The sequence below is a fragment of the Sceloporus undulatus genome, chromosome 1, assembly GCF_019175285.1.
Source record: "Sceloporus undulatus isolate JIND9_A2432 ecotype Alabama chromosome 1, SceUnd_v1.1, whole genome shotgun sequence".
Taxonomy (NCBI): domain Eukaryota; kingdom Metazoa; phylum Chordata; class Lepidosauria; order Squamata; family Phrynosomatidae; genus Sceloporus; species Sceloporus undulatus.
In genome coordinates this window covers 309,996,961-310,022,657 of record NC_056522.1, presented here as the reverse complement: position 1 = coordinate 310,022,657, position 25,697 = coordinate 309,996,961, and the positions used below count along the sequence as shown (strand labels likewise).

General features: G+C 42.9%; 1 protein-coding gene across 2 annotated transcripts; it reads right to left on the bottom strand.

The window, feature by feature from the left end:
- Positions 1 to 513: 513 nt before the first annotated feature.
- On the bottom strand, positions 514 to 24,613 carry SLC39A13 (solute carrier family 39 member 13). Of its 2 annotated transcripts, XM_042445268.1 has the most exons (10): positions 24,498 to 24,613; positions 17,975 to 18,247; positions 16,244 to 16,357; positions 14,075 to 14,196; positions 12,178 to 12,324; positions 10,146 to 10,235; positions 9,581 to 9,631; positions 6,217 to 6,349; positions 5,350 to 5,449; positions 514 to 4,449 (listed from the first exon to the last, which is right to left on the bottom strand). In XM_042445268.1, the coding sequence occupies exons 2-10, from the start codon at positions 18,210 to 18,212 to the stop codon at positions 4,374 to 4,376; spliced, it is 1,071 nt and encodes a 356-aa protein (XP_042301202.1). In that variant the 5' UTR covers positions 18,213 to 18,247; positions 24,498 to 24,613; the 3' UTR covers positions 514 to 4,373. The 2 variants fall into 2 exon arrangements, with proteins under 2 accessions (XP_042301202.1, XP_042301203.1); XM_042445269.1 differs by lacking the exon at positions 12,178 to 12,324.
- Positions 24,614 to 25,697: the final 1,084 nt, after the last annotated feature.

The window sequence follows — 25,697 nt, the reverse complement described above, 5'->3', positions numbered from 1 at the left end:
AAACAAGAGAGTGTTGTACAGGCTTCTCTTCTTCTAAATAGGCTCTCTCTCCAACAGTGAGCTTATTCTCCACTTGGTACGAATTTTCTCTTTGGGTGGAAAAGTGTGTCCAGATGAGAATGATCATATATTTGGACCAAAAGGCCTTTGGGGTTGCTTCCAGTCATTGACTTGAGACAAAAGTTCTTTCAATAACCTAATATTTCAATCAGTATTATTAATTAAGTATGCTGGTGTTACATTAATTGTAGTGCTTTTTCATCATTTATGTTTTCATTTCATTGTTTTTAACACAATTAATAGTTTGATTATACTTTACTGTAGCTCCTTTGTATGTTTTAACTGTATTAACTGAATTTGTAAGTCAATTTGAGTCCCAGCTTTGGGAGGGAAGGTCAGTTATAAATAAAGTTATTAAGAAGCACAAGTAGTGGTGGTAGCAGGAATAGAAGTGGAGCTGGAATACAGTGAAAAAGTTGAAGTATTCATGTCAATAAATAAAAAGTCCACACACAGATTTCCATCCTTTTATTTCATCTCTATTGCCTCCATGCAAAATAGATCAATACAGATGAACAAGAATGCACAGGAACTAGTGCAAAATAAAGCTAGAAAAATAAGATTCTCTCTGCATTTCCTAAAGTGACAAATATTGTGGAGATACTAACTGCCCTTCCCACCAGATCCTGTGAGCACCGCTGTGGGGCGGGTGCCAAAATGAAGCCGAGGCCTCTTCCCTTGGGCCTGGAGTGGCCACTTTAGGCAAAGCTTCCCAAGATTTCCAAACTTGGTTCAGGCAGCTAGGGCTGCAAGCCAACAGCAACAGTTCCAAGATTAATGAATCAGTGTCACCCACTTTACATTCCTAAACACTGAGCAGTGAATTCCAGCCTACACCAAACCCAGCCCTGATGCAAATAGCATGAGCTTCTGTGTATTCAATTCTTGGAATGCACCAAAGCAGCTTGCCAATGCTAACCAGAAATTTAGGGACAATAAATATTCTTAAATAATAGTGGCTCTTGTACCCCTGCACTGGTACTTCTGCCATTTCCACGCCAGGGCTTTGCTGGCAGCCCTGTCTAAGCTGAAGCAAGACAAATAGGGGCAGAACAGAGTCCTGGAGCATCACTCAGTGCCTAACCGATTAATTACATGATGCCTGGGAGGCGATGGAAGATTGTCATTTTGGAACTGTGCTTTTCTGAAGCTGCAATCCAGATGCTTAACAGCTGAGAACAGCTGCTGGGGAAAGGCAACCTTCCAAGGACAAAGAGAGAGGGGAGGGAGAGAAAAAGAGCATGCTTCATGATTAGAGTCAGTGAGGCAGATGAGCTGTGTTCATTTTTGCTTTGTGGGAAAGGTGGTTAAAACTTTTCTCTGCATGGCTACAGCAGACAGCCTTTAGTAAAAGTCACAGAGCCATTCCACAAATCACAGTGTTTCCAGCCCTAAGGATTTAAGGCTGCTGCACCTGCACCACCCCATTTCCACTAAAATACAACAGAAAGCAAAATACATAAGTGCTTCTCCATCTCTTCTTAAGCAGAGATGTGGGTAGTCCAGTATTAAATGTTGTTCCTGCACTCATGCATACTGCAGCAAAATGCTTGTCCCAATGATTGTTCTGGCCAGTTTGCAGTCCATGAATTGTCAGCATAGTAGCTGTATATTCATGCAGGACTGACATGTGGGCTAGATGTGCAATGGTCTGGAGATGAGAAAATCTTTTCAGGGACTGCAATCGGAGGACAAAGGGCCAAAAGGACTTCACTGGGATTCCTCAAACAAATGATCTAAGGACTGCAGACTCATAAAAAGTGAAGGCATTGTCCTAAACCATATTTCTTTAACCTGGTCCTTCCCAGATGGTTTCACCTACAAAGCCCATAATTCCCCAGACAGCATGGGGGTTGTAGACCAACAACACAACAACAAGCAACAAAGTAGAGTTGGTGGGGATGATGATGATGGCAGGACTGCCTGCTGCTTCTTTCTAGCAGCTGGAGATCTACCACTTTTATAGCCATTCAGCTTTCCTCACAACTGTCTGGTAAGCATGGAAGCCACCACAGTGATGCTAGGTTGTCCTACCAGATGGGATCTTTCTTAGTGGCACCTCAAACTCTTGCCAACCTAAATCTTTTTTATATAGATGTACTGAACCTCCAAAGATATCCCAAGGAGAGTCTAAATTAAGACTCCACAATTTAGTGATTCCAATATACAAATACTAAAGAAAGACACACAACTGCCCATCCAAGCAGTTTCATTTTCAGTTCTTTTCTGTAAAGAAGAGCTGGCCAACAGTCTGTGAATCACTATCTCACAGTGACAGTGCCCAAATCTGACAAGCACACCACCAAAGTTTGGAAGCAAAGTGGGACTTCCCACTTTAAAACAAGCAGTATGTGCTCATTTTTAAAGGGGGGTTAAAACTGCAAGGAGTATTGCCAGTTTCCTGTCCAAATCCAGCAAAGCAGCTTAGCAATATGGTAAAACTGCGACTCATTTTGGCAATGTGATAGAAGGGTGACCCACAGTGGGTTTAAGGGGAGCAAAAGGCAGCCAAAGTTGCTCACTCCATTGTAAAGTAATTAAAGTTGTAGGGACTTGTTTGAAATCTAAGAAACAAGTCTGAGGAGAAACTGTTTCTTTTTCCCTGATCAACTCTTTCTTCAGCTGACGTCGGTTTGCAATGAACTTGCATACCATTTTGCCTTCCTCATGACAGGCAAAATTAAGAAATAAACTATAGTTGTGTAAAATGGTACATGGGCTGTAAGAATCTATTTCCTCTGGTGCTTAATTTTAATTTATTAATGTTTTCAGAGGGCACACAAGGCACAGTCCTGATCATAGCCAAGATGTCAGTATTCCTGTTTCACAAAGCAGCTCCAATGGTTCCAAACTCTCTTTCAGCAATTACTCCCCAAATATCTTAGGCAAGGCCCTGAGTGTGCCCTTCTCTGTATGCAGCTTTTATAGGCTCAGCTGTGTGTTCCTTATTGCCTTGTTTTCTGCTGTTCACCATGAAAGAATGCAGGCCCAGCACATTCATCCAAGTAGCTACTGAAGAAACCAAAAAGTAAAATGTATTAAACTGGTGGGCAATCTGGGACCCTTCAGTTGCTGTTGGACTGCAATTCCCATCAACAATAAGCAGCATGGTCAACAGATAGGGATGATAGGGGCTGTGATCCAACAACACCTGGAATGGCACAAATTATCTGTCTTACATAGGACAGACTGAACATATGGCTTTCAAGCTGCCTGACAGCTGAAAAGGCAGGAGAGTCTTCCCTTATGGTAAAGGAGTTGTAACAGGGTCTCTCAGGCAGTGCTCCTTAAAATGAAATATTTGGAGTACAATTTTCATTCACTCTTAAGTATGTGCAAGTATGTGTGTGTATGAGGGAGGGAGGGAGGGAGAATTTGAGTCCAACAACAGCTAGACAGAAGCAACATCTCCGGTCGAATCCAGTTTCAGTATAATGCTTATGTACCAAAGAAACTCAAGGAAGAAGTTGCTCAGTCTAACAGGATCTTACATTGCCAGCTTGGAAAAAAGAAGGGAGAGGGTCAGGCAGTAGTAGAACCTTCTCTCAGAAGATCTGGAAAGCTAGCTCAATGGCAGCATGCATAGCCTGGCACACAGAACGATTTGGGTTCAATCTTTCCTATTCTTCTACAGTGACATGGGGTTCAGGGAGCACATATGGGAAAGATTTCTGGGTGCCCAAAATCCTGGACACCCACTGCCAGTGACTGTTTTTAATACCTGGGTTAGAAGGACAAGTACAGCCTGACCAGGTAGAAAGCACCTTCCTACGTTGTTCATCCCTATGTGGCAACATACAGTGAACTATTAGACATTCTGCTGCTGTTTGGAACACTTTCTCCTGTGCCTTGGAAGCCAGATAATTATTTCATTTCTATGCAGATACTGTGATTTTGTCTTTTATTCAACTCCGGAGTTTTGTCCAAGGATTTCTAGCACACATCCTGGTCCAACCTGTCCATGCTGCTTTACCACTGACAGCAAGTTCTCTCTTCAATGCTATCTTCTGTTTAAATTATTATTTTATAAAAATACACATACACACACCCCTTTAAAAAAAGAAAAGAAAACCAGCCACTCACTTTGTTCTTTCAAAACTTTGGAAGTCCTGGATTCTAATACTTTAAAAACAAGAAAAGGAGTCCAACTTCCATCCTAAAAACCATGCTTCCCTTATCCACTTCTTATAGCAGCAGCCAGATCCACAGGCACACAATGAAGAAAAATCCAATGGTGTCCCTTATTGCTTTGTAACAGTTTAGAATGAAGGCAGCCTTGGAGAGCAGCAGAAGGAAGCCTGAGTCAGAGTCACTCATTCAGTGGTGAGCGAGAGAAGCACCATGACAATAATGCCGGTACATAGGAGGAGCACTTGTTGCACTGAATTCCTAAGCAAAGGAAAGAAAGATCAGAAGAAAAGGATGGATTAAAAACCAGACATGACATGTGTATTTATTTTTTTTCACCCCTGCCAAGGCACTTAAAGAAACAGATCTCTGAAGTCTCTTTCCAGCCCATGGGAAGTCAGGCAGAAGGAAAGTAGCAGGAGAAGAGTCCCTTCCTCAGATGCCGCCTTTTCATGCATAGCTGGGAATCCCTTTCCCATGCCACCCAAATCTACCACCCCAACCAACGGTTGGCAAGTCCATGGTTACCCACCTCTAGCTGTCTTGCAGATCTACTGCTAGCGAAAGCTAGAGGGCCCACCCTTTCTTTTTTCTCTTGAGCCCTGAACCTGCTTTCAGTGGCCTTGCCAGAAAACCTTGCTTGTTGCTATGTTTCAGAAACAAATTTTGCATCCTTGCTCAGTGGGAGAGCAACTATGTTGACTCTGTGTTGTTTGAGCCACACAGATAACGGCAATATGATAAAAAAGCAAAAGATCCAAAGGGATCTTGTAACACCTTTGAGATTAATTAACATAAAGGAGCTGGCAGCATAAGCTTTTGCTTATAGACTTAAGCTTATGCTACCAACTTCTATCTTGTAGTTAGTCTCAAAGGTGCTACAAGATCCCTCTATATACTGATCCAGACTGACACGGCTATGTTTTTTAAAATTCTATCTTATATCCACTGCAACTTTCTGAGGTATAAGTCAACTTTTCTCATTCTCTGTACTTTTATGAATTCATTTCCTTTCCTAAACCGAGAAGTGTACATCTGATGAACTGGGTTCCGGCCCACAAAAGCTCATGTCCCAAGATCTTTGTCAGTCTTTGAGGTGCCACAGGACGGACTCTCTCTTGCTTTGACTGCTTATCTTCAAGCCATGCTAGAAACACTTACCAAGGGTTCTTCTCCTCTAAAAGATCAGGCACAACATTTACCAAGGCAATGTATAAGAATCCCCCAGAGGTAAATGGGAGAATCCAAGCGATGGTTTCCCCTGGAGGAACAGTGAAAAGTACATCAATGACCAATAGGTGGCAGAAGACAGCTATAAATGGGCAAATTATCCTGACACTGGAATGGAAAGGTCAGTGGTTGACCATAAGGCCAAAAAAAAAAATACAGCCATGCTAAAGGAAAAGTATTCTGAATTAAGGAAACATTGGAAGCTACGAAACATTTAGGAATCTCAAAGAAAAGGAGATTAAGCATTACCAGAACATTTTGACCCTATCATCGACTAACCAATAGTGTCTACTAATAACATTAACAATCTGAAATGTAATGAAAAGGTCCAACATGAGGGGGTTTTACTTGGTACAAGTTGTTGTATGCTATTGTTTGGTAGAGTTTCCAAAACTGCTATAAATGGCATAGTTTAAATTTGGTTTGGTGCCAGATTTCCATGTTGGAATGCTGATATTTGGACCAGCACTGTGTTATTGAATAAACTGCTATTTTTACTTCACTGGGGCCTGTTACAGACTGCCAAAATAAAGTTGCTTCGGGTCTCTTTGGAGGTACAGTATGCTGTTTAAATGATGCATGGGTCCTAAGAGTCCGGAGGTCGCGCCAAAGCCACACTCCATTCCTAAGCACTGGAGTGCAGCTTTGGTGCAGCTTCCGGATTCTTAGGATGCATGCATCATTTAAACAGCATACCTCCAAAGAGACCCGAAGCAGCATTATTTTGGCAGTCTGTAACAGGCCTATGCCTCCATTCTTGAACCCATAGCTCAACACGTTTCCTTTCCAGATCCATACCTGTTCCTTTTGGTGACTGAGCACAAATTGCAAAGCAAGCCCCTAGGACTCCCCCGAGGGCTGTGGAGAGTTGCAACTTGGCGGCACTCCAGCGATCAAACCCAGCACGAAGGAGGATGGCAAAATCCCCCACCTATAGAGACACCATAAACAGAGTTCAGTGGTAAAGCATTAAACTGGCTAGCATGGCACTATTAGCTCTTTTCCAACATGGCACCATAACACATTAAACTCCCCAGACTTACCATGAGGATATCTCAGGGTGTGAAACATCAATTATCATGTATATTCTAGTTGCAAAAGAGAGAACAGCTCTTCCAAGCTGTTTGGATGGGGAGAAGGAATTCTAAGCAAAAAGCACATTGCCCACCTGCTGTTGCCACCAACAGCATTTGTGCCTGAGAAGAAACCTAAATATCATAAATACATTTACTAAGATCCTATTGCCACTACCTGCCATGGATTATGCTCTGTGACCTTTTGGCACACTAATAAAAACGTTGTTTTTTACTAGTCCCCTCTTCTTCCCACAGGTTATTTCCTACCAGGGATTCACAATTTTCCCAACTGTTAATGGAATTAGAGAGCAACCATGGTGCAGTGGTTTTGAGTGTTGGTCTACAACTCTAGGAGACCAAGGTTCCAATCCTATCATGAAAATGCACTGGGTGATCTTGGGCAAGTCACAGTCTCTTAACCTTAAGAAGAAAGCAATGGTAAACCTCCCCTGAATAAATCTTGCAAAAAAAAAAAAAAAAAAAAAACACACACACACACACCTCTGACTGTGACAAACCTTAGGGGTGCACAACTGATTTAAAGGCACATAACAACTAAAAAAATGGAATTATTATTTGTGTTTACTCCCAACAATATGTCTGAAAGTTGTATGTCCTTAAAATTTACTGTGAGTGATAAACACAACAGAAAGAATACCTGCAATTTTATAAAAATCCTTTCTGAAGAAAAACTATAATGGTGAGACTTAAGTTCATTGACAGAGTGACTGGTGGAATGTAAGATACAAAAGACTGAGAATCACTAATGTAGATTAATTGTATGTGCAGGATTTTAATGAAATTGACACTGCAATATTCAAAAATCTGTAGAAAAACTCTTCATTCTCCCAGAACACTCTGTCTCTGACTTCAGGCTTGAACAAAAGAAGTTCAACCACAGATTCCAGTGGAGAAAGGGTTAAACAAAAATCAATCAAGAGATTCACTATCTCCACTGGTTTGAACAAGGGCAAAGGCGTTTTATCTTAGCACACATGATAATAGATGTTAATCAGTACATCTATTATCACTTTATTGTTTGTTAATGACCATTATTAGGCCATTTCCACTGCTTGTACTCTTCCCTTTTTTATTTCCTCTGGCCCTTCTGAGCACAATTCTCACATACAAGAGTTCATCTGGAACAGGGGTCAGCAACTTTGGTGGGCTTGGGGAGTCAATATCTGAGACCCTCCAGGGAGTGCATGGACTGACAAAAAATGGAGGGGAAAAGCCAGAAAGTCAATTTCTCGTTGTATAAAACAGGCATTTTGATACTAAACAATATATGGGAGAGAAAGATTTTTCACTAGAAAAGGGGTAATCAAGGAAAATTAGGTGAATAACTTGAATGCCATTGTGGGAAAAAGGAGAGATCTAAATCCTTGAAATAAAAGAAAAGAAAATACAGCCTTGGGGGCTAAAGGTGGCCTTTGTCTTCTCCTGATCTAGAACTTAAACTCTGGGCCAAAACACACTGCAGAAATAATCCAGTTTGAGACTGCTTTAACTGCCCTGGCTCAATGCTATGGAATCCTGTTTTATTGTGGCACCAGAGCTATCTGACAGAGAAGGCTAAACGTCTCATACAACTACTATTCCCAGCATTAAGCCAGGGCAGTTAAAGCGGTCTCAAACAGGATTATTTCTGCAGTGTGTTTTAGTCAGGGATTTGAAGGGTTAAAACACAGCACACAGGGAAATGCTTGATGTGTGTGTGTTCGACCATGAGCATTCAGCAGAAGGACAAGGTTGATCAGCACAGCTGATGCTCATTGGTTCAAGGACACTTTAGTGTCTAGGTGCACGTAGCCATGGATGATGAAACCATGTGTCTGGATTGCACAGGGGACACATGACATGGTTATACACCTGAACTCACTGGGTTTGGGAGACCACATGGTCTGGAGTCTATATAAACCCAGGGGTTGCAAGGGATAGCTTGTGGGTTTGTAGTAGGAGTTGGTTTGGTATGGTTTGGAGTTTTGGAGATCTGTATTTGTATTATAGCACTGTGAATAAAGAGCACTTTGGGAGACTTTGCTTCTCTGGTGGTTTATCAGTAGTCTTGCATCGCTTTGCTGAGTGTCCCTGGAGGTTCCTACATTGCTTCAGTTCCTGGAAAACATCCAGTTGCTGTTATCTCAATTGCTTCTGGAGCCATGCTTCTGCTTCTAAAATTGCTAGCTCTGCTACAAAGGTCTGATTTAACCCCAGGACTTGTTTGAGTTGCTGACAGTGGTTGTTGGACCCCAGCAGTTGCGCTGATAGTTTTAGACCTCTGTCCCTTGTAACCTGAACTGAACAATGGCTTTTCACCACAATACATGTGATATCCATCCTAGAATGTCAGCTTTGCCACCTAACTACTGCTTGATTATTATTTTAAGAATGGCTGCTCAACAATGTATTACAGTATTATTATTGTTATTTTCAATCCTTGGTTTCACAGTATATTAGGTGTTACTGATTGAAATCTTGGACCATCAGTGATTTGGATTCTGAAATCTGAAATCAATGAGGGATTGCTGGATAATGTAGTGTCCAAGTAGTGTCACTTTTTTAATTGGGATATTATGATTATAACAGTAATGATGTGTGTTATTTATACCCCACCTTTCCTACAAAAATGAAACCCACGTTTCAAGTCCACCTAGTCAAGCATTTGTATAAGTATCTGTCATGTAAGGTAACATTCCATACATCTTATGAAGGGGTCTGTAGGGCACAAGAGCTTATGTCAAATAATACTTGCTAGCCTTTAAGGAGTCATTAGACTTGGATGTTGTTCTGGCTGCAATTGACTAACTTGGCCTGCTGCCCAAAAGTAAATACATTTGTTCATACTTATCCCTTGAATCTCCATTTCTTCCCATCTGCCACTGTCAAATTTCAAACTGTAGGACCCTTGGGGACAGAGATTTTTATTTTTATATTTGTTGTTCTGCAGAGCACCTGTAAATATTTTTGGTGCTTTGTGTGTGCGAGAGAGAGAGAGAGTGTGAGAGAGTGTGTGACTTTCCTTCCCACCTCCCAACCAGAGAACTGTTCAACTTCCTCACAAGTTTATGACACATTCTACTCACCTCATGGGGTATTTCATGCAGGAGAATTGCCACGGTGGTCAGAAGCCCAACCTACAACCGATAAAAGAAACTATTTAGGACAGTCCATGAAGCTCAATAGGGCTGCAAGTGGAGCAAGGCATGATGCTTCCGACATAAGACTAAACATGGGTGGGCAAAGTGCACCCCTGCAGATATTGTTAGATTGGAAGCCTCAGCATTCCTCAGCACTGGTCATGCTGCTTAGGGCTGATGGAAATTGCAGTACAACAACATCTGGAGGGTGGCACATAGTCCATCCCTGAACTAAAAGGGACACTGAGCAGCACCATTTTCATGTTCAAAATAGTGGAGACTCACAATCTTCAGCTGATGCATAAATGGAAAAAGAACTTTTAATGCTGGATTATGGGAACAGAGGAAATGATCCCCCCACATATCACCTGGTCTTCTGTTAGGGACTGAAAATGTTTTTAAAATCTTGTACTTTGTAACACAACAGAAATGCCTATGTGTTTTCTACCACAGCCTCTCATATCTCACCATCACAGTTGGTTCAAACAGATGCCTTCAAAAGGGAACTTACCTTTCTACTAACCAGAAAGCTGGCTGCCACTGCCAGGCCATGAGTGAAATTGTCTATTGTGTTGGCCAAAAGATTGAGGTAGCCACTGATCTACAGAGGAGTGGAAAGAAAACAAAAAGAACTTCAGGGCCCCCAATGATAAAAAGAGAGAAATGATTGCACAGGAGAGCAGGGACAAAGCTCATTTTCAGAAAGGCACTTAGAATCGTGCCAGTCAAGCAGACCGGACCAAATGGACCATAGCCTGTCCCAGTATAAAGTAGAAGCATACCTTTAATCAGTAAAGCATCTTCTCCAAGCAAAGACTTTGAGAAGGCAGAGAAGAATGCTGTCTATGCTTTTCAGGAATGGGGGAGTGTTTTCCCCCCAAGAGATATACATGGGGTTGTTTAAAACGATTTAAATACACCGGTTTCGGTAAAACCGACAAAATAACACGGGTGTTCCAAATCGCTTTTTTTCTTCAGTCTCAGTACCAACTGAATCGCTGTAAATGATCCGCTTTCGTTCCTATTCAAGAATGAATCGGTGGGTATAGAACCCAGTTTAGCGTTATTTCGTTCGCACTCGCCTTTTCGGCTGTCAATCAAAGCGACGTCACATGACATCACATTAATCAGATAACATACACCGATGTAGCCGTACGGCGTTCCACTACCTGGCCGTTTTTAATTACTATAAATTTTGCGTTTTTTTTTAAAAGAGCCAATCAGGAGGTGCTTATTCGTCCTCCTGTGTCTCCCCATATTAACTGCCATAACTAAGTGCTAGGGAATCCTGGGAATGGTAGTTTATAGGCACCACACTCTCTGGCAGAGGAGGATAAATGTCTCCACAAACACAACAAACACAACCACCCATAGTCCTCTGGAAAGATTCGCTTTGGCCGCCCATGGAGAGAAAATCTTTGGGGATTGCTCCCTGGACTGTCTTGGGAGCCATGAGCAGGATTCCGCAAAACCCATCCCATAGTTCCTCTGGAAAGAGCTTCGGTTCCCCAAATTTGCTTTGGCGCCCCAGGGGGAGAGAATCTTGGGGATTGCTCCCTGGGCTGTCTTGGGAGCCATGAAGCAGGGATTTCCTGCAAAACCTATCCCATAGTTTCCTCTGGAAAGAGCTTTGGTTCCCCAACAAATACGTATACATTCATATGCGTATATATACATGCGTGCAAACACACACCACACAATATGTAGGTGTGTATATACTATAGTGTGTGTGTGTGAGTGTGTAGATATATATGCATGTGTGTGTGTAGTAGTCATATATAAACATGGTGTGTGTGTTATCTATCTATCTATATATCTATCTATCTATCTATCATCTATTCTATCGTGTGTGTGTGTGTTTGTTTGCCAAATCAGATCAAGGAGGAGAAGGAAGTGGGTTTAAGGGGGTAAGACTCTGCCATGCAAAGCCAGGGTTGGAATACACACACACACACACACACACACACCCAGGGTTTCCTATGTCTCCCCAGATTCCGTTGGGAAAGAGAGACGGAAAGGCTCATTTCCCCCCCCAGATCGCTGTGCATCCAGCCTCTCTCTGTTACAAATGGTGTTCAATGGCTCTCCTCCACACAGAGGGAGGTTGCAATCCACTGGGGAAAGTCTATGTGAATGGAAGAAAATGGGGCTGGCGATGCAGAAGAGACCAAAGAGGGTGACACCCCCAGGCCAGCCCATCGCGCTCCGCTCCTCCCATCCATTGACTCGATTCAAAGGCCAAAACGTTCCTATTTAAATACTCCGATTCCTATCCCAAATCAAGGAAAATACTAGGGTTGACCCTTCTATTTTTTACGCCGGTTATAGGCCCTGACCCGGATTAAATGTTATAAATCGAATCGATCGAATCGTAGTAGAAATGATATCGGGTTAATCTAGAACTTTCTAGAGTTAATTCAGGTTTCAGTAGGAACGCTACACCTTGGATTCGATTTGTAAACCGGTGTATAAGCCAGTGAGAACAACCCCCACGTTTTCTCCACTGGGTCACTAACTCCCCATGCCCTAGCAAAGCCCTTTACCTTGATTTTGGGGGCTGATGGTGAAGGTATGTGAGAAGAACCATTGCACTGAGCTGGGCCTGACTTCTTTCTTTGGATTGGATTGGCTGCCTCCAGCACAGAGAAGCTGCTCCCTTTTGGAATCCTTTTGGCAGGAACTTGGGTGTCCTATATCACAAAGCAGGAACTGTTCTTTTTTTCACGTTCATAAAACCAGTGCCCCAGAGATGATTTTCATCCCCTTCCTACTTGTCTTGTTTGAAATGCAGAAGAAACTAGTGCTACACCCCACTTGCTAATTGTGGGTGAGGGACAAGGTACCACCTTCTCAGTGACTGGCCCTACACTTTGGAACTCCTCCACTCCAGAGGCTAGAATGGCCCCTTCCTTGCTATCTATCCTTCCATCAGCAGGAAAAGACTAATTAATTAATTAATTAATTAATTTTTAAGGCTGCATTTCTCCCAGAAAGGGACTCAAGGTGGCTCACAAGATAAAAACATTTTTTAAAACTTTACAGTAAAAATTTAAAAACACAGTTAAAATCATCTAATTAAAACAATATAAAATTAACATTAAAACACAAAAAATTAAAACATAATTAAAACAAAGACCCCATATAAATCCACCCAATCATGATTATTACATTAAAAAGCATTTTACAATTACATTTTATGCAGACAGGGTTTTAGAACTGAAGGCTTTTTAATAAAGGGCTGTTAGGGCTGTATTGTGTATTAAACTGTACTGTGTAACTTTTACAGTCTTTTTAGAGTATATTTTAAAATATGATTAATAGTTTAATTTGGTTTTAATGTTGACTTTTCGTATGCCTCCTTGAGTAGCAGTCTTGGGAAAAGGCGGGATATAAATACACTTAATAAAAATACATGGGGGGGGGATTTACACAAACCTCAAATATTTTAAGTAATTAATTATGCTAGAACATCAAACCAGTCTTTCTCTACCCAGTACCATCTAGATATATTAAACCATCATCCCTCAGACAACCCCTCACTATTCCCATGATCCCCAGGCATCAGCACCACTGGGGCTGGTGTGGTAGGGATGTTGAGCATTGTCAACCAATCCATCAGGGGGGTATTGGGCTGGAGAAGGTTGCCTTAGGCTAGGCATACAAATTAGGCAGCCACCACATCTTTTTTGCTTGTAGAATAGATTATCAGCATCTAAGGCTGATTGAAAAGCAAATGAATATAGTATTTCCATCCTAAAAACACACACTGAAAATTAAAAAGATTTTAAAAAACCCACCAGACATGATATAGGAATAAATTATGAAAATACGTTCGATAAAGTATTTGCACAATTTATGTCAAATGAGGAAGGAATGGGGTTGTCAGGAACATTCAATGTGGAATTCCAAATGTTGGTCATGATCATCATCTTCTGCAAGCCCTGCTTATGGAACAGAGCATGTGGGAGGAGAGATATGAGCAACTGAGCTGGGCTGAGGGCCATATTTCATTCTCTGGATGTCTTGTGGGCAACACTACTCCACCACGGCAAAACCAGAAGTTATGTAAAATCATATCTGTAGCTGTTTTGGGAGGGGCTGAGGAGAGAAAACCCACACCTTTATTGCATGGGAGGGGCTGAAAAACACTTTGCCCTTTCAAAAAGAAATTAGGAGCCCCCTAGGGATAGCCTGAGGATTTCCAAGGGTCACATGAAAATGTGAAGGGCAACATGCAGCCTGGGGGCCACACTTTACCACTCCTGTGGTAAGGTATCCCCTAAGATATAATGGAGGCAGTTACCCTCTCAGACCACAAGCCTATTTCATGCCTCTGAACATTACAGGGAGAGCACAAGTCAGGTTTTGTGCAGAATCTCCAAAGCTACCCAACCACACAAACCAAATGCCCAAACCAAACTCATTTTGTTGTCCACTCACCAAACTGGAGCCTCCTTGCTTTTCACTATCTGGGAACATCTTCTGCAGACTCAGGAAGGTCATCAAGCCAACAATCACCCAGAGTCCTAGAAGCTTCTGCTGCTGGTAGCTCTGCCCTCCACCTTGACCAGTTAAAAAAAGAACAAAAGAAATCAGAACACAAAATGCAACCAAGTTTCTTAGGGATCAGGATCACCAATACCACTACCCTACCTTCAGAGGGACACAGACACATAGGAAGGTGCTTATTAACAGTCAGGCCATTGGTCCCTATAGCCCAATACTGTTTGATTGACAGCAAAGTCTCTCCAGGATGTCAGGTGGCATTATTTCCTAACCCTGCATGGGGACCTCCCCACCCCTGCTAGTATTCTCATTCTAGCATTAACAAGGCTCAACCTTGTTTAGCTTCTGAAACCAGACAAGGTGGGGTATGTTTAGCACAGTGTGGTGGTGTGCTAGCACGAGAAACTTCAGGTACTGTCACAGCTAAGTGCAATGGGAAACCCCTTTAGAACCTCAAAACACCTCTCCAGGCTGCAAACTCAGGCTTTAAATACTCTTTTATCTCTGACTATTGACTGGAGATAACATCAAAAGATGTTTGAGGACTAGATGGCACACGTCCCACCCTGGGCTGTGTCTGGCCTCTTCCTGGACAAGAAAGATTATTCAAAACTGACCCATTGGGATTGTTTTGTTTTTAAACAAGATGTACTCATCATGCCTGAATAGCTGAGACTAAATATTCTGTTTTAAAAGGACCCAAATCTGTAATCTGGCTTTACAAGTGTGACACATATGAGTAGACCATGGAAACGATAGTTTTTGATATTTTATTTAAAGGGAAGCCACTGCTGTCTTAGGCAGAGGTTCCTTAACTTAGGTCCCCACAGAAGTGACCACTATTCCCCCAACCCCCAGCCAGCATGGCCAGTGGCTAGAGATAATAGCTGTTGTGGAACAACTTCTGTGGACTTACGGGTAGGGCCCACTCCCTTAGAGAATGAACTAATTTGGTGGTGAATTCTTGTTCCAGAAAATTAGCACAGCTCATGTGTCCATGATTTGAAAGCATGAATCCTGCAAGCAGGAGATGTTGCTAGATGGAAGCCCACCAATTTACCTTACTTTTATATGAGAGCAAAACTGGAATTTTTTTGAGCAGAGAAAGACAGACACCTCTGATTCCTATGACAAACCCTGAAGCTACGGTTGCGTGTGTGGGCATGAAACCTGCACCTTGGAAAAACTCATTCAGTGTTCCACCACACCCTCAGTGGCAAGTTCTCAGCCCAAGGGCACAAAATGTGCCTTTTGATCAGCTTCACATGCTCTTGCTCAGACTGACTGCTGGCAAGCTACAAGAAAGGACAGACACGTGTGAGGCAATGCAATCCTGAAACTCAAAAGGCCAGAGATAAAAAGCGTTACAAGAAAAACAGAGGCATTCCTGAAGAGTCAGGCTTCTACAGGCTCAAAGTGGAAGGCCACCAGGGACAGAAAAGCAAGACAGAAGATTTCCCTTCTATTAATCAAGCAGCTAACTATAGGATTCTACGTAGACCTCAGAAAAAAATGCTTTATTGAACTGAAATATCTAGAACCTCCTCCCACCCAGAAAAAAGTATGTTTTCCAAGATCTGGTTCTGGGGTATAGCAATTTATCTTGTCTAAGGCTGCTGAAGTATCAAAAGTCAACTACATGAGACTCAGAAATAAAAATGTTTGTGCTGTTTTTCTCCCTGATTTTCTTTAGTGGCTTATAGATTAGCTTTTATCCACTAGGCACCCTACAACTGTGTTGGAATAGAAGGCCCACCATCACCATCCTGGTTGGGAGATGCTTGGAGCTCAGGTTCCACACATCTGAAGGCATCCAGTTAGGCTACAGACACAAGTTGGCTGTACTAAATCTAGCCAAACTCCCTTTCACTACTTTGAAAGGAGGTTGGCTTCTCGTCCCTCCCCTTGCTTTTAAAGATGCTATTGTCACTCAAAATATAGGGCTACGGGTAAAAAGAATTCTGGCAGGCCCCCCCATCCCTTATGAGAAGCCACTGTGGAGAAAAATTTCACCATCAGTGAGCTGCACAGACATAGAGAGATGGCTGTGTGCCTGACTTGTCCATGTGTGCTTGGTGTTCTCAGAGCTTTAGTCACAATTACCTGCAGTGGCACTGCACGTGTATGCCCAGGCCTCTGGGAGCAAGTGCAGGAACACATTTCCCAAGAGCCCTCCTATAGCAAAACTCAAGAGCTGCTTCATTCGACGGGATCCCTCTGAAAGACAAACAGGGAGTCACTGCAGAACCCAGCCTTATCTGGCTAGTCTACTTAAGAGAAGTCTAAGGAACATCCATGTGCATGCAGTTTAGGCTCATATAGCAGGTAATTAGAATGCTTTCTTCGCTTCCAGGGAAAGGCTGTTAACTGGGAAGGGCATTTGCAGCAACTAACTGAATTACTCCTGCCATTTAGGAGCATTTGGCAACTATTTTGCTCAGTGCAGGAAAAACATCATCCTCATGGGGACCTCTTGCCAGCTGTGCTACGATGAAAGGGACCAAAGGCAAGATTATACAAGCCTAGCATCTAGAGATAACAGGATCATGGCTCTCCCCTAATTTTAATCAAGTATCTCTCTCTCTCTCTCACACACACACACACACACACACAATGTGTGATACAGAAGCACAGGAATCAATATCCATTCATATTTTTGTAGTTCATATGTAAATTTCTAGCCCTCCTGAATGCTAAAATTGACTTGAAAGTGAGAGGGCAATACCTGGTAACATCACAACGACTTGCAGAAGGAAAGATGGCCTTCATTGTTCTGTCAACCATGAGCTTGTACAGACAGGCCAAAATAAAGCAGATTCAGGTCACTTTGGAGGTATGCTGTTTAAATGATGCATACGTCCTAAGAGGCCAGAAGCTGCACCAAAGCCATGCTCTAGTCCTAAGGACTGTAGCATAGCTTTGGCATGCTTCTGGCCTCTTAGGATGCGTGTGTCATTTAAACACCTCCAAAGTGACCCGAAGCAGCTTTATTTTGGCCTGTCTGCATGGGCCCTAAGTTACCCTTTCCCACCTTTTAATAATAATAGACCTTTTGCCCTATTTGCATCATACATTCATGTTTAAGAATTCCACTCTTATTACACCATTTTGCAAGGGGTGAAATTCCCCCAGATCATTTAGATCTGGGGTAGGCAACCTTTTTGAACCGGGGGCCAGGTTGCTGTCCCTCAGACAACTGGGGGGCCGAACTCAAAATGGCGCCCGGAGCGGCGCAGAAGCTGCGGCGGGGGCGGCAATCGGAGGCAGGACCAGGCTGGGGCCGATCCCAAGGCCTCGCCGGGCCGGATCTGGCCCGCGGGCCGTAGGTTGCCAACCCCTGATTTAGATTAACTGCTGGAGAAGAGCCACCCTCCAAACATCCCCAATGTCCTAAATCAGGGTATTTTAAAAGAACTGTTACTGAGCATCCACTCTCCCATTCAAAGAGTTCAAGAGTGAAGCTTCTCCAATACATACACTCCTGACATTCAGACTGTGCTGAAAGTGATTTTTCAAAAGGAGAAAGTCAATACACCACTTCAAATACCGTTACACACATCTATATTTTATCAATTTTTATTATCCTGCTCACCACTAAAAAAACCTGAAAAGAAAAATCCCTTGAATTCTTCATCAAAACACAATGGTATATTTTTCAAGATTACTGCATTCCTAGTCTGCAGCAACTTGCAGAAGACATTTAAACAGGGATGGGAATCATGTGGCTGAAATAAATCAATTGTATGAATCAAAACATTCACTGGCAGAGAGATTTGCCTGGAAAAAGGAAACCAGTAGGATTACCAAGAGTGACAGACAGAGGGATTCACTTACCTTCTGACTTCAGAGCTGCTCCAGTTTCTAGAGGAATGATCAAGAGAGGAAGAACTCCACTTAGCCCAACCATAATAGAACCTATTAGAGAACAGATCCAGGCATCCAAGCGGTCCTCACTGAATATGGCTCCCCAAGACTCAGCCTCCTTTTCACACAAGGGAAGATCATGGGCTTGGCAGGCAACAGTCAGCACTAAGATGGAGAGAATTCCATGAAGAAAAAATCTTTCCTCCATTGTTGCTATATAGCCTCAACCTGGCTGGTTAATCCCTAAGAAAGAAAGAAAGAAAGAAAGAAAGAAGAGAGAGAGAGAAGGTCACAAGTCTGTGTACAAAACATTTAAGTACTTCTCTTCCACGCTGTCATCACCCCCCCCCCGCCCCTCCAATTCAATCTTCCCTTCTCTTAAACATTTTTTTCAAGGGAAGTAAGGATGATTTACAATATTATTTATTTTTCTGAAATGAGGAAATTTCAACCGGAGGTGAGAAGTCACGGCAATCCTTTGTCAGTTACCCATTCTATACAAGTATCTGATCAAAGAAATAGTCTACTAAATGTAAGTCATGCTACATTTTCAGCAACTACATGAAAAGAACTGACAACCATTTTGATTGTCATCACAGGAATGTCAGCCCTCATATCTAGATACCTTTTGACAAAGTAAAAAGGTTAAATCTTATTACTAGTCAACTACAGCAGACATACTGAATGAACACCAACACTTACATAGGCCCCACTGAGTCAATGTGTCTACTCTGGCTGAGGCTAATAATTGAATTTAGCCCATAATCTTCAGGTGGGGAATCATTCATGGGGATATAGTGGTTGGCTGCAATTGCCAAAAATTAGAAAAACAACTAGATCTTTCAAAAATCAAATTTCCCCCATGTTGGATTTCTCTAGTCCCATAAGAGAGATTGGAATTCTGTTTCCTCTCCTCTACCTCCTTTGCATCAACTTTCCCAAACTTCTTAAAAAAAAACAGATATAGAAATGCGGATTCCTTACTCATATTGGTGCCAACTAATTCTGGCTGGAGTTCTATGGTATACAATCCCATCTGTTTGTGGCACTAAAATGTTTTCTGGAGCCTGAATAGGACATTTGTTGGATACTGCATGCCACCATGCATGGATGCACATGATCTCCACAGGCCACATGGCACCTGGTATTTAGTCTATTGTTCAATTAAACCAATTTACTAGAGAGATGGAGAGGTCTCCTTCTCTGGATGTCTTCAAAAAGAGGCTGGACAGCTTCCTACTGGGGACGTTCTAGCTGGATAACCTGCACAGAATGGTCCATAGGGTCCCTTGAACCTCTTTGATCCTATAAATGCATTCCCAACATGGCACTACCATTCCATAGTGGTGGGATTGTGTGCTCCTGCGAGGCAGGAGACTGTACTGCTGGTAGGGCCTCCCATGTCAGACAGACTTTTGTTGAGAAGCCAGACTAAATGCGCCAAACAGTTACTGGACAGTAGCAGTAGTGATGTGTGTGTGTAACACTGATGGAGAATTAAAACTTGCTAGTACTGAGCAAAAGGAGACACAGCAAATCCCTTTTGAGTGTCTTTTACCATGAAAACCCTATTATGAGAATGAAACAAGAGATAGTGCTAGAAGATGAAACTTCCAAGTCATATGGAACTCAACAAGCTACAGCAGAGGACAACTATGCGTAACACTGTGGCAAATGATGCAACTGGACTCAACAACAAATGAATGCATTTTCTATGGGCCAAAGCTAGGCCATTGGAGAGAGAATAGTTCATACCACCAAGGGGTGATGCTACTGCACATTTATCTGCTACTCAGTGGAACCTTTTTCTTCCCAGGGACTATTTCTCTGCAACACACTCACACATCTTACTGGTTTAGCAGTAAAATGAAACAAGGAGGTACTATTTTTATCCACCAAGATGTTAGCAGACTTCTCCTACAGGAAGATGGCTATTTATAAAAGGATTCAACAAATTTGTAGTGGACAGGATTGACACAATAAATAAAAAAAATGCCTGCTTTCAAAGGTAATATATCTCTGATAGCCAAGGACAAACACTAGGGAATTACTAATTATGGTCTTGGCCTGTCTGTGAGTTGTTCCAAAACACCTGCTAAGCCCCTAGTTCAGGCAGAGCAGGTTTGGGTCAAAGTCATTAAAACAACTGTTATATTCTCTGAACAATGGAAGCTCTAAATCAGCTTTCCCCAATCTGTTCCCCCCCAGATGGGTCAGACTATAAGACCCACCGTACCCAAGAAGAATGGCCATTAGAACATGGGATAAGAGTACACTTCTTCCAAGGAAGACACACAAAACAAGTATTTCTCATGGCTTGTTCATGCCTATATTATATACCCTACTTGCTTATTTGATGGTATGCCATCAAATAAGCAAGTGGAGTATATACAGTGGGTCCTTGGTATCTGTTTGGGTTTGGTGCCTGGATCCCCCGACTTGAGGATGCTCAAAAAATACAATGGCATATTAGAACTGTATCTCTTACATAAAATGGCAAAATCAAGGTTTGCTTTAGGAATTTTTGAATATTTTCAAACAGTGGATGGTTTTATCCATAGATAAAGAACCTGGGCATATAGAGGGCTTACAGTAATACAGCCATGAGAAATTTCCTGTATATGTAAAACCTGGCTTTTATACAAGTAGAGAACAAACAGAGCTGGCCTTATGACTCTTCCCTAATTCCCAGGAGCTAGATTTGTGGCAATGACCCATAGGCTGAAACAGCTTGACTCAGAGCTCATTCCATGCTGGTGCATTAGAATCCAAATAATCTCATGGCTTCTTGGAAAACAGCTGTGTTCCCTGGAGGCATGTCACCCAAACAGTGAGCAATTACTGCAAAACAGCCTGCAGCATGAATGCTATAACTAAGATTTCTCTGGGTCAAAAGGGGGAAGATGCCACCAGGAGACAGGGATAGATGACAAATCAAGCAAAGTGCCTTCAGGCTTTTCAGATGACACAGCAATAGAGACCATGACGGAATGTGTACAATTTGGGCTGTGATCCTATACTTACTTGGGAGTAGGCATAAGATTGCATTGCTGATCTGCAATCTTAAATGCACTTACTTCTGATTAAACATGCTTATGACTGTGCTGTTAAAACTGATGTCTGTATGCCTCTCTCTATTCAAACAAGAGCTTGAGAAAGTTTTGCTGTGGGATGGGAGGGATGGGACTAGGGAGAATCTAGGAGTTGTACTACAAAAATCTAACTTGAACTACACTCTCCCCCTTCACTGTCTTGCACAGTAGAGTCTGCAATGAACAGTTCTCAAATTGTAAAGAGACACAAAGGAGAACTTGACCAAACTGTTTAAGTGCGACATTTCGGAAATTGCTGAGTCTCCTCAACACAAGATTTCCAGTCCAATCTGTTCTGGAAATGGCTTTCCAAAGCACCTGGAAAATCCAGCTCAGCTCTCCATCCAGCACTGCTCTGAGTATAAATTCAGAGTTTCTTCTGCTCCTGCCTCCTCCCCTGGGAGTTTTGCCCTTGCCAACCACACATTTTTTTTCCTGCTTCAAATTCCACCACCATGCCAATCCTTTTATTAAAAAAAAAAATTATAGCACATTCTGCTGAAGCTCATAGGTTGTCTCTAATTATGCCAGTGAGTCCAGACAAAATGTCATCCTGTTCCCCCGCAACGGAAGTAGAAATAGCAACAAGTAAACTCTCTTCCAGAGCTACTTTACGAGTCCAGCAGTGAACGCCTGGAATCCAACTGGAAATCCTGACCTTCTGCCAACAGCTACAAAGCTCTGCAGTGTCCATTCACAGTAGCTCCACCACTGTCAGATCTGAAGCACCTACAGGATTTTCCACACTCAAAGATCCTTTTAAAATAACCCATCCTATTCCTATTAAGACAAGGTCTTCCCAAAGTGCATGCAGATCTGCTGATACCATACAAAGAGTGCATTTACAATGTATATTACTTATACTATTTGCAGAGCACTGCAGTCCTCACAACAAGGCTGTGGGTTGGGTAATTATTCCAATTTGACAAGTGAAAATGGTGGTGGTGGTGGGGTTGGTTTGTTCAGATTCATCCAGGGAGTTGGATTGGCTTGATACTCTTTTCCAAAAGTCATGTAAGACACAGACATCACTGCATCTTAAACTAGCACTCTGACAGCTGAGGTTTGAGAAACTCCAGTCCTCAAAGGCAAGACTTTGCTAAAACATAAATGAACAATCCACACAGCAGGAGATTCAAATTCTCTTCCAAGAAGAGCAGCAATCTCCACAATTTGTTCTGAAATATGTACTGTTTTGCTTAGTTTAGTCTGGTTTTGTTATCGCAGAGAAGACAAAGAGGCTACGCTGAACACTGAAGACTATCTCCTGGGCTGTATATTCAACCATGTCTCTAGCTTCTGAGATTGCTGTATAAGCACTCCACACACTTGACTTGCTGCTACAAAGATTAGAAACAGAAATGAAAGCTGAGACTCTCAAGAAGCTCAATTCTGCAACCAACACATTACATTATTATTATTATTATTATTATTATTGCCATTTCCAAAGAATAATGGCAGACACACAGCTCTGGCCAAAAGTAAACTACCCTGCAGCTACTCAGCTTGAGGTTTTTCAACAGTCGAGGCATCATCTGTGAACTCACCTTAGTGAACAATAGTACTGCCTACAATATTGGAGAGAGATAATTTCATAAACATATCCAGCAGCATATATAAGAAGGTGATCACACTCTTGAGCTGCTGTTTTATCATGTTTTTACAATATAGCCAATGCCCAGCGATAGTTCTGTCCTTCTTTACAAACCACCTAAAGTACTAGTCATCACAACATCCTATGGCCATGCACTTTGTAACTTGCGGATACTTTCTAAAAAGAAGCATTTCCTTTTAGTCTGTTGTGAATCTATTGCTATTAAGCTTCATGAAATAATCTAGTTCTACTGTTACGTGGAATGGAAAAAAGTACCTCAATTTTCTCTACACCATTCATAACTTCATAAACCTCAGTGATGGTCCCCAATGGTTCCCAAATCTTAGTCCTCCAGGTGTTTTGGACTTCCAGCTCCCAGACCCCCAGCCAGATTGGCCAAAAGTCAGGGATTCTGGGAGGTGAAGTTCAAAACACCTGAAAGACCAAAGTTTGGGAACCACTGAACTAGACCATAGTGGTTTGATTGTGGGACTATGGCTCTGGAGACCAGGGTTCGATTCCCTGCTGGACCATGAAATCCACTGGGTGACTTTGGGCAAATCACATACTCTCAGCCTCAGCGGAAGGCAATGGCAAACCTCCTCTGAACAAATCTTGCAGAGAAAACCCCATAGGGTTGCATAAGTCAGAAACAACTTCAAGGCACACAAGACACCAACACTGAGTCAGACACAAAAGCAGCAATGCCAGGTCAACATGGGGCTGTTTGGAACCATTATGCTCCACAAAGGGGCATGTGTCAGATGAACTGGCTTCTGGTTGGAAAAGGATCAAGGAATGTTGATAATGGAGACAAGGAGACCTTCAGTATTCTTTCCCCACTAGCTTCTATATTAGCTATGATTGCCATTACTGTATCTGACAAGGATATAAGTGACGATTAAGTGCTTATGACTTCAGCAAATCAACTACTCTGGCATTACAGGCCAGCTTTGTTCCTGCCCCTGTCCCACCAGCTGCAGTTATGAACAGGACGATGTTACCATGACCGACTATTATGCAAAGGGGTCTTGTAGCACCTTTCCCGCTAGCTGAGAGGAGTAGTTTGTTGCATAAGCTTTTGTAGACTGGATCTGAAGTAGCAAACATAGACAGAGACTGTTTATTCTGCCACTTCTTTCCCTCAAAGGTGCTGCAAGATCCCTTTCCATACTGATCCAGACGAACACAGCTATGCCACTGGATAATAACCCATTACTATACATGTAAATGAGACAGTTTTGATTACCATGTGAATATTTGACAGAGATGTGCAACCGCCCTGAGTTTGGTGGAGTGCAGTTACCACCCTCCCTTACATTTTGCCACGCAAGTGACATCAGATGGGAGCTGCAGTCCAGCAGTATACTGTAGTACTAGCCTTAAGTTCAGCACCCTCTTCGCCCCCTGAATTTGCAATGAACATCCTGAAGCAGGGGTTACAATCACACAGACTTCCAACAGTTATTGGACTGCAGGACCCTTTAACACTAAGCATAGCTATTGGTAAAATGCAGAGCTTCAGCCCCATCTCTGCCCCAAAGCCTCCATCACTAATTAAGAAGATAAAACAACAGATGCCAAGAGATGCAACAGGACGTCATCTAAGGTCACAGCCCTCTCCGGCGGACCCTTGGTATCTGCTGGGGTTTGGTCCCAGGACCATCGCCCCGCAGGGATAGCAAAGCCTGTGGCTGCACAAGTCCCAGGGTGGAGGCAGCCGCTGCCTTGGGGGCTCCATCAGTCAGAAACAGCAGCAACAAACCCCAGCATCCCTGGCCCTCTCCTCAGGGTCCTCCTTACTTACCGTGCGAGGCCGGGGAGCTCCGGGCTGCCCCTGCCATCCAGCTTCGCCGGGACAACCTCCGCTCCGCCTTCCAGGCTCAGCCACGTCGGTTGGGTCCTCCTCCTCCTCCACTCTGGCGGACATTTTAGTGAACGCACCACTTCCGGCGACGCTGCTACGGCGGACCTTAGAGGCAGAACACACACCCTGACGAGGGGGAACGAATTATAAGGCGGACTCACTTCCGGTCTGGGCTCTATGGGGGACCGGAAGTTCCGTCACACTGCCGTACAGGGGCTGTGAAGGCGCCCAGTGCAATAACGTTTGGGTCCTCTGCTCGTTGTGTCTTGTTCACAGAGCCCTGGTGGTTGAATGCCTGTATTGCAGCCACTCACTCACTCACTCACTCACAAACCACAACCAATGGGTCCAAACACACACTGCAGAAATAATCCATCTTGAGGCTGCTTCAACTGCTCTGGCTCAGTGCTAGGGAATCCTGGGAAGTGTAGTTTTCTGAGACATTGAGCCTTCTCTGTCAGAGACAACTCTGGTGCCACAATAAACTACAGTTCCCAGGATTCCGTAGCACTCTGAGCCAGGGCAGTGAAAGCGGTCTCAAGATGGATTATTTCTGCAGTGTGTTTTGGAGCTATGCCAAGATACATAGTACTCAATGTCAAAGGCATGCACTGTGGCAGGTGAGGCAGAAATCCTCTCTTTCCTTCCCTCGCTGCCAACATCAAATAGAATAATAATAATAATAATTTAATAACTAATAATTTGCTGATTTTTAACAACATTCAGAATCAGACCATTTCGCTGCCTGATGGCTTTGCCAACACTGCTAGTGTTTGACACAGGCCCTGCCTCTGATGTCATAGAATCCTAGAGTTGGAAGAGACCATAAGGGCCATCCATACTGTTGTAAACTGCCTCAATCTCATTGGATAGGCAGGATATAATATTAATAACAATTATTATTATTATTATTATTATTATCATCATCATCATCATCATCCAGTCCAACCCCCTTCTGCCATGCAGGAACTCACAATCAAAGCACCCCCAACAGATGCCCATCCAGCCTCTATTTAAAAACCTCCAAAGAAGGAGAGTCCGCCACTCTTCAAGGGAGTGTGTTCCACTGTCAGGATCTTCCTCCTAATGTTGATCTGGGATCTATTTTCCTGTAGCTTGCATCCATTGCTCCGGGTCCTG